Raw genomic sequence first — 8956 nt, 5'->3', positions numbered from 1 at the left:
GATCTCAGCTCACTGCAAGCTCCGCCTCCCGGGTTCCCGCCATTCTCCTGCCTCAGCCTCCCAAGTAGCTGGGACTACAGGCGCCCACAACCGCGCCCGGCTAATTTTTTGTATTTTTAGTAGAGACGAGGTTTCACCGTGGTCTCGATCTCCTGACCTTGTGATCCGCCCGCCTCGGCCTCCCAAAGTGCTGGGATTACAGGCGTGAGCCACCGCGCCCGGCCCATTGTGCCATTCTTGAGACAGAGTCTTACTCTGTCACCCAGACTGGAGTGCAATGGCGTGATCTCGGCTCACTGCAACCTCCACCTCCTGGGTTCAAGTGATTCTCCTTCCTCAGCCTCCCAAGTAGTTGGGACTACAGGCACATACCACCATGCCTGGCTAATTTTTGTATTTTTAGTAGAGAAAGGGTTTCACCATGTTGCCCAGGCTGGTCTCAAACTCCTGACCTCAGGTGATCCACCTGCATCAGCCTCCCAAAGCGGTGGGATTACAGGTGTGAGCCACCATGCCTGGCCATTCTTGTCATTCTTATGCCTTTGTATCCTCATAGCTTAGCTCCCATTTATAAGTGAGAACATACGATGTTTGGTTTTCTATTCCTGAGTTACTTCACTTAAAATAATAGTCTCCATTTCCATCCAGGTTGCTGTGAATGCCATTAATTCATTCTTTTTTATGGCTGAGAGATTATATATATATAAAAAATACATATATGATGGAATACATATATATGATGGAATATATATTTTATATATGATGGAATATATATATTATATATATAAAATCTCTCTATATATCCCTCTCACAATTTCTTTATCCACTCATTGATTGATGGGCATTTGTGCTGGTTACATATTTTTGCAAGTGCGAATCGTGCTGCTATAAACATGCATATGCAAGTATCTTTTTTGTATAATGACTTCATTGCCTCTGGGTAGATACCCAGTAGTGGGATTGCTGGATCAAATGGTAGTTCTACTCTTAGTTCTTTGAGGAATCTCTATACTGTTTTCCATAGTGGTTTACATTCTCACCAGCAGTGCACTTCCCACCAGCAGTGTAGAAGTGTTCCTGAAGAGGCTGTTTTCAACTAATTCCTTAAAATATGAATTAGATATTATCTTCTCATTTCGCACATGGGGAAACTGAGGGTCAAAGAGGTTTAGCAGCTGGCCCAGTGTTACCCAGCTATTGGGTAGGATAGGTCTTTTTACTCAGCTGGTTTGAACTTGGGCCCTCCTAGCCACTAGGCTGTTTTGGGCTTTGCAGACTGCATATTATATTACACTTGATTCTAGCCAAAAGGCCGAGAAGCAATTGCAAATTATATTACAAATTCCATAGGCCCTTTTTACTTTGTAAATATTACAGTAGCAAATCCTCCACCCCTCCCTGCCTTGAGATTCTCCCTTTCTCTCCCTCAAGGTAGAATAATTGCTAACTGTTACAAGTTGGGTTCTCTGGGAAGCAGACTCTGAGACTACCTTTAGGGTGAAGGAGGTTTATTAGAGGGAACCCTTGGGATCAATAACTGGAGACAGGCGGGATTAGACAGAAGCAGAAGTCGAATTGTGATGCAGGCTGGCAGAACCCAGCACCTGGGCTGACACGGATGCATCAGACTTGTCCCACATTGGGCCTAGATGGCCTTGTCTCTCTACTCTCACCTGATGGGTAATGGGATGTGGGCACACTGGGACGGGTGTGACCTTAGGGGAGGCAGCTCTTGGATGGTGGAGGCTGGCCGCCCACAGGTATCCGGGAATAGCCACAAGTCCTCCTTTGAAGGGGACCTGGGCTGTACATCTCCACATGCATCCCACTAGCCCTGGGTGAAATGCTTCCTCTCGTTTATCACTTACGATGCTTGTTGTGTTTATTATATTTGCTTCATAATAGGCTCTCAAGAAAGAAAAGTCGAATGGATACAGGAAGGATCATCTAAGAAGATACTTATTCAATACCTAAGTCTGTGCAGGTTGAAGTATTTTTCTTCCCTCAGTTTGTGGAATTCAGTCTGCTATCCAGATTCTTGAGAGTGGCCGGGTGTAGTGGCTCACACCTGTAATCCCAGCCCTTTGGGAGGCTGAGGTGGGAGGATTGCTTGAGCCCCAGGAGTTCAAGACCAACCTGGGCAACATGGCGAGACCCCTTCTCTACCAAAAAAAAAAAGTTTCTTAAGAGCTATGCAATCTCTTCTTCCCCTGTGGCCTCAAGTGGGTCACCATGGGGAATAGTCCTGGTTTATGCTTGTTGCCCAGCCTAATTGTTAATAGTACCCTCTTACCCTCTCAAAAGTGGATGCGTTTGGTGATAAATTATACGGTCACTTATTCATAGACCTTTGGAGTGTCAGAGCTGGAAGGGCCTTCTCAGGAAACCAGGTTTTCAACACTGATGTGACATGGCCCCCAGGTCTTGCTGCCTTCCTCTCCTGCCTCTGTCTACCGGGCTAAAGAAAAAATACCCACTGTAGCCACTACCTTCCTTCCCTTGGCTCTTTTAGTTGCTCATCTTTAAGAGCAGGCAGACACTCTAACATTTCAAATCTATCCCCACCTCAGTCCAGAGTTGTGCCCTGACTGTCTTCATAGTCACCCCTTGTTTCCTATGTACACTGATACCCGCGAGACTGTCCTGCTAATGAGCTGTGTTTCTCACCTTTTAATTAGCAAATATTGAGAAACAAACCGAGGGTAGGTGGGCTGTGAGGAAATGGGTGTGCTCACATACCAGATGGCAGTATAGGTTGGAACAGCCTTTTTGGATGTCTGTTGGTATATCCCATGAAATAAGTTTAAAAAGTTGTCAGAATAGTTTCTTCAGAAAAACAAAAAACTCCTGGCACAGACAGCATTCAAGGGGAATTCTTTCAAATATTCCAAGTATAAAGAATTCCAATGTTAAATAAACCTTCCCAATTCATTTTTCAAAACCAGGATAACAATGATACCAAGGCCTAAAAAAGCACATCAAAGAAAACCATGAATCACTCTTGGCCTGCATGACTCAGTCCTTTTGGAAGGCTGAGTGGGGAGCATCACTTGAGCCTAGAAGTTTTGAAACCAGCCTGGGCAAAACAGCAAGACCCTTATCTCTACAAAAAGTAAACATTAGCCAGGCATGGTGGCATGCTTCTGTAGTCCCAGCTACTAGGGAAGCTGAGAGGTGAGAGGATCACTTGAGCCCAAGAGTTTGAGGCTGCAGTAAGCCATGATCACCAGTTTTCATCTATCAGATTGGCACTTTTATCCTTCTTTGAAGGCCTTTTCAGTAGATTCCATCAAATAAAAAATACACATATCCATTGACCCAGCAAAAATTCCAGGAATGTATCCTACTTGCACACATGTGCAAAGAACTATGGGTGAGGAGATTTTAATATCTGTTACAAGAAAAGATTACAGACAACTATCCACCATTAAGAAGCCAGTTAGGCTGGGTGTGGTGGTTCATGCCTATAATCCCAGCACTTTGGGAGGTTGGCAGGTGGATCACCTGAAGCCAGGAGTTCGAGACTAACCTGGTCAACGTGATGAAACCTCGTCTCTACTAAAAATACGAAAATTATCTGGGTGTGGTGGCAGGTGCCTGTAATCCCAGCTACTTGGGAGGCTGAGGCAGGAGAATCGTTGGAACCCTGCAGGTAGAGGTTGTAGTGAGCTGAGATTGTGCCATTGCACTCCAGCCTGGGCAACAAGATCAAAACTCCTCAAAAGAGAGAAAAAAAAGTCAGTTAAATAAACTATAGTAAGAGGCAAATGAGTATACCATTTGGATATTATCTATGCCGTGAATTCCTTTGTCTCCTTTTTTCACATAGCTAGCTCTCTCACTTACCATAACTTGCAGTTACTTCATTAGTTCACTTGTATTTTTGGTTCCCTCTCTCTTTAGAATGTGAGATCTGGCCAGGAGTGATGGCCCACACCTATAATCCCAGTGTTTTGGGAGGCCATGGAGGAAGAATTGTTTGAGGCCAGGAGTTCAAGACTAGCCTGGGCAACATAGCAAGACCCCATCTCTACAAAAAAATAAAAATAGAATGTAAGATGTGAAGGGGGCAGGGTCTGATTGTATTTTTTACTATCGTATTCCCAGCACTAGTGTTGTATTCGATATTCAATTTAAAATGACTGACTGTATCTCAAATACAAGTCATCCTTATTGGTGAAGCATTCTCATTAAAATTAATCAGCAAAAATATACCGTTATTATTTAGCATTATTTGGGAAGCATAGCCAAAGCAATTAGACAAGAAAATGAAATAAGAAATTTAAATGTTGAAAGAGTTGAAAATATTAAAGTTTATATGTCTATACACTTGGGGGCAAAATACAAATAAACAGAAAATTTAATGGGAGAATTATTCTGGGCTAACCCTTTGCTGTTGCCTTGGCCAAAGTGATTTTGCTATGTAGGCATTTTTAGGTGAACCTTTTAGCTAAATATAATTTCAAACTTTTAAAAAATGGCATATATATATATACCCTTTACCCAGATTTACCTATTTATGTTTTACCTCATTTAGCTATATTAATAACCATGTCTCTCTGTATACATATGTAATTCTGTTTTGAAACGTTTATAAGTGAATTGAAACCATTGCATCCCTGAATTGAAACCATTGCATCCCTCAACACCCAGATACTTATTAGTGTGTATTTCCTAAGAACAGTGATTTTCTTTTCTATAGCCAGTTATCAAATCAGGACATTTAATATGAATGTAAGGCTACTATCTAATCTACAGTCCATTTTCAGAATCTGTCAGTATGTATTTAGTTGCCAAGTCTGTTTAGTCACCTGTAATGTGGAAACACTCCTCACTCTTGGTGTTTCTTCACCTTTAGATTGCTGAAGGGCATCAATCAGTTAGTTTGTAAAAATGACCCCCAATGTTGATTTATCTGATGTTTCCTCAATGATTAGATTGAGATTATGAATTTTTGGTGAGAAAACCACAGAAATGGTATCGTGCCCTCCATATCAGGAGAGCACAATGTTGGTTTAACTCTGTATTTTGATGATAGAGTTGACCATTTGATTTAGATGGTGTCTGCCAGATTTCTCCTGTAGTGTTATTATTATTATTATTATTATTTGTAATTAACAAGTAATCTGCAGAGTGATACTTTGAGACTATTTAAGTATCTTATTTCTCATAAAATTTTCACTCCCTAAGTTAAGCATCCATTGATGGTTTTCTAATTCATCATTGTTTTATATTTATTATTTGTATTCTACTTTAAGAAAGAGATTTCCTCTTTCCTTCATTTATTTGTTTATATTTGAGTGCACTCATTGATTCTTTTGTTCAACTCATTTTATTCAATGAGTTATGACCATTATTATATTATAGGATTTTTGACCTAATTTTGGCTTCTTGTAGTGTGAATTTTGACCATATAGAATTTCTCTGCCTCCAGTCATTCTCTTCCTGAGTTTTCAGGCAAGACACCTTACATACCTTTGTTACCAATTCATTACACTCAAAAAGTTTCCCCCACAAAAAAAACCTTCCCAGACTAAAGTTTTCTTGATCAGTTCCTCTGTGGGTTTGATCTATATCAACCACTTGTTTCCCTGTTACTATTTATGTAATATAGGTGACATTTTTGTGTTTGCATGTTTGTGTGTGTCCATGTGTGTTGTATTAATGCATATATTACATATTTAGGGGAGTTTGCTTCATGGTTCTAAAATAGATCATTTGATTTAGAGATTAGAAGTTCTCTCTCTACCAACAGCAAATTTTTAAACAAAGTTAGCTGCCTCAGGTATCCAAAGTTTTGAGTTTGATTATCTTCAGATTTAACAACAACAAAAAACCTTACCCTTGGCAAAAGATGAGAGGTAAAAAGTGATCAGTCACCTTTTCTTCCTTCCCCAGATTTTTATCAGTATTGTTGCAGGAAAGAACAATCCATCAGAAGTAGGATCTCTATCAAAGTCTTAGGATATTGTGTCTAAGAGTCCAGCTATTCAACAAATATGTAGTAAGGGTCTGTTATGTGCCAGAATCTGGGTTAGGAAGTGGCCAATAGCAGGAACCAAGCAGACAGAGCCCTTGCCTTCCAAAAACTAGCATTCTAGTAGGACAAACATCAAACAAATAAACATGGTAATATATCAGCTGGTGCTAAATGCTATGGAGAAAAAATAAAGCAAGATAAGGGAAATAGATTTTGGTGTAGTTTTTTATGTAGAGTGATTAAGAAAGAAAACTGGGATGGCAGGTATTTGAAGAGACCTGGGGGCAGGAGGATAAGAGGGTTGAGAGAGCTTATAGGCAGAAAGGGCTGCAAATACAAGGGCTGTGAAGTGGGAGAGTGCTTGGTGGACCTGAGGACTGAGCCTTGGGACATTGCTAGGTTTAGATATCAAGGGGATGAAGAATCAGCAAAGCAGAAGTTCTTGATGAGGTAGGAGAATAGAGAGGTACTTGGATGCCAGGTGAAGAAGCTGTTTCCAGGAGGTGGTGGTAACTAAGTCAAATTTTGCTGATGGATGAAGAGAAAATACATTGAGTACAGATAACTCTTAGAAGGTTTTTGGTTTAAAGGGGAGCAGAAAAATGGGATGGGATCTGAAGACTAGTGTGGGACCAAGGGAGTGGTTTTTAAAGGTGGGGGTATTCGTGTATGATAGTAGGCTGATGGGAATTGTCCAGTAGATGAGAAACAACTGTTGATGCAGAAGAGAGGGGAGAGTAGCAGGAGCAATATCTTGAGCACATGAGCAGGGTTGTAACAGAATGTGCAAAGGGAGAGACTGAGCTAGGACCGAACATCATCTACAGTGTCTAGAGGGAAGGCACAGTGTCACAATTAGGTACAATCAGACAGAGAAGCCAGTAAACCAAGTGGGCCAGCAGAATATCAGCCTCCTTTTTTCCTTATCTTGCCATGATTTTTCTCCTTTCTTCTGGCATCTGTAAATTTCCATTTCTTCAACCTTCACTTAAAAATTTTTTTCCTGTGGTTTGGTGGGAAGGGGGTGTGCCAGTGTGTCTGTTCCTGGAAGAACAGAAATTGTGAAAAAGTTTGACAAGCTTTAATGTTATAGGGGGAAAAAAATATATCCAGAGAGCTTTTGATATCATAGTTGAAACTATCTGAATATGCAGTACACTCTAAATGGTAACCATATTTGAATGTTTAGAGGAATTCTCTAGCCTTTTAGTTATTTAGGTCTCCTTATTTATAAAGTAAATTAAGGTAGAAGGACATATCTGGGTAAATAAATGTAGATCTGTGGAGATGTTTTATATTTATCATTTTCTTGATTATAAAAGGAATATGGCCGGGCACAGTGGCTCACGCCTGTAATCCCAGCACTTTGGGAGGCCGAGGTGGGTGGATCATGAGGTCAGGGGATTGAGACTATCCTGGCTAACACGGTGAAACCCCATCTCTACTAAAAATAAAAAAAATTTAAAAATTTTAAAAAATAGCTGGGCGTGGTGGCAGGCACCTGTAGTCCCAGCTACTCAGGAGACTGAGGCAGGAGAATGGTGTGAACCTGGGAGGCGGAGCTTGCAGTGAGCCGAGATCTCGCCACTGCACTCCAGCCTGGGCTATAGAGTGAGACTCCGTCTCAAAAATAAATAAAGCAATATGTGTGTGTTGTAAAATATTCACAGTTATAGACATGTATAAAGTGAAGTAAACTCTTTCCCACCCTGTTCCCAACCTTCCAGAGAGAACCACAATTAATAGTTTGTAATAATAGTTTCCATATTTGATCAGTGTTTGCTTCCAACTTAGCTGTTTGATTGATTTTGAACAGAAAACTAAAACTGCCTACTGGCAACATTAATTTCCATATCTAATCTAACTCATGAGTATTTTAAATTCAGGGGCTTTATAAGTGCGTGTTAATTTAAATTGCACAGATTCGAACAGCCTGTCTCAGGACAGGATATAAAACTGACCTTTGTTTCTGAATTAAATGTTTCTTTGATACTAAAATAATGAAATGCCAGTCTTAGCTTTTGACTTGTGGGTTTCATGGTCCCTGAACAATAAGCACAATGCAGTTTTAAAGACTGTTTGCTTATTTGATGCAATTTGGTACTTTTATAGGAGAACGAGGTACTAAGAGAAAAGCACGAAGCTGTGGATCATAGTTCCCAGCGTGAGGAAAATGAAGAAAGGGTGTCAGCCCAGAAGGAGAACTCACTTCAGCAGAATAATGAAGATGAAAACAAAGTAGCAGAGAAACCTGATTGGGAGGCAGAAAAGACCACTGAATCTAGAAATGAGGTACGCCTGTCAGAATATTCAAGCCTTGCCATTTTGGTTTTAATGTAGATTTTGTGGCATTGACAGTTTGTGTTAAGAATGAGCATGTAGGCCGGGCGCGGTGGCTCAAGCCTGTAATCCCAGCACTTTGGGAGGCCGAGACGGGCGGATCACGAGGTCAGGAGTTCGAGACCATCCTGGCTAACACGGTGAAACCCCGTCTCTACTAAAAAATACAAAAAACTAGCCGGGCGAGGTGGTGGGCGCCTGTAGTCCCAGCTACTCGGGAGGCTGAGGCAGGAGAATGGCGTAAAAACCCGGAGGCGGAGCTTGCAATGAGCTGAGATCCGGCCACTGCACTCCAGCCTGGGCAACACAGCGAGACTCCGTCTCAAAAAAAAAAAAAAGAATGAGCATGTAGGCCGGGCGCGGTGGCTCAAGCCTGTAATCCCAGCACTTTGGGAGGCCGAGGCGGGTGGATCACGAGGTCAGGAGATCGAGACTATCCTGGCTAACATGGTGAAACCCCGTCTCTACTAAAAATACAAAAAACTAGCCGGGCGTGGTGGTGGGCGCCTGTAGTCTCAGCTACTTGGGAGGCTGAGGCGGGAGAATGGCGTGAACCCGGGAGGCGGAGCTTGCAGTGAGCCGAGATCGCGCCACTGCACTCCAGCCTGGGAGACACAGCGAGACTCCGTCTCAAAA

At 41.8% G+C, this 8956-nt stretch overlaps 1 protein-coding gene across 1 annotated transcript in view; it reads left to right on the top strand.

Annotated features, from left to right (window-relative positions):
- The window catches only part of NFE2L3 (nuclear factor, erythroid 2 like 3), a 31648-nt gene that overhangs the window by 13763 nt on the left and 8929 nt on the right, over positions 1-8956 (top strand). Inside the window, exon 2 of the mRNA XM_025379684.1 lies at positions 8093-8272. Within this exon, the coding sequence (XP_025235469.1) occupies positions 8093-8272 (180 nt within the window). The remainder of the gene's footprint in view (positions 1-8092; positions 8273-8956) is intronic.

This window comes from Theropithecus gelada, chromosome 3 (genome assembly GCF_003255815.1).
Source record: "Theropithecus gelada isolate Dixy chromosome 3, Tgel_1.0, whole genome shotgun sequence".
NCBI lineage: Eukaryota > Metazoa > Chordata > Mammalia > Primates > Cercopithecidae > Theropithecus > Theropithecus gelada.
This window is presented reverse-complemented; position numbering and strand designations above follow the sequence as displayed.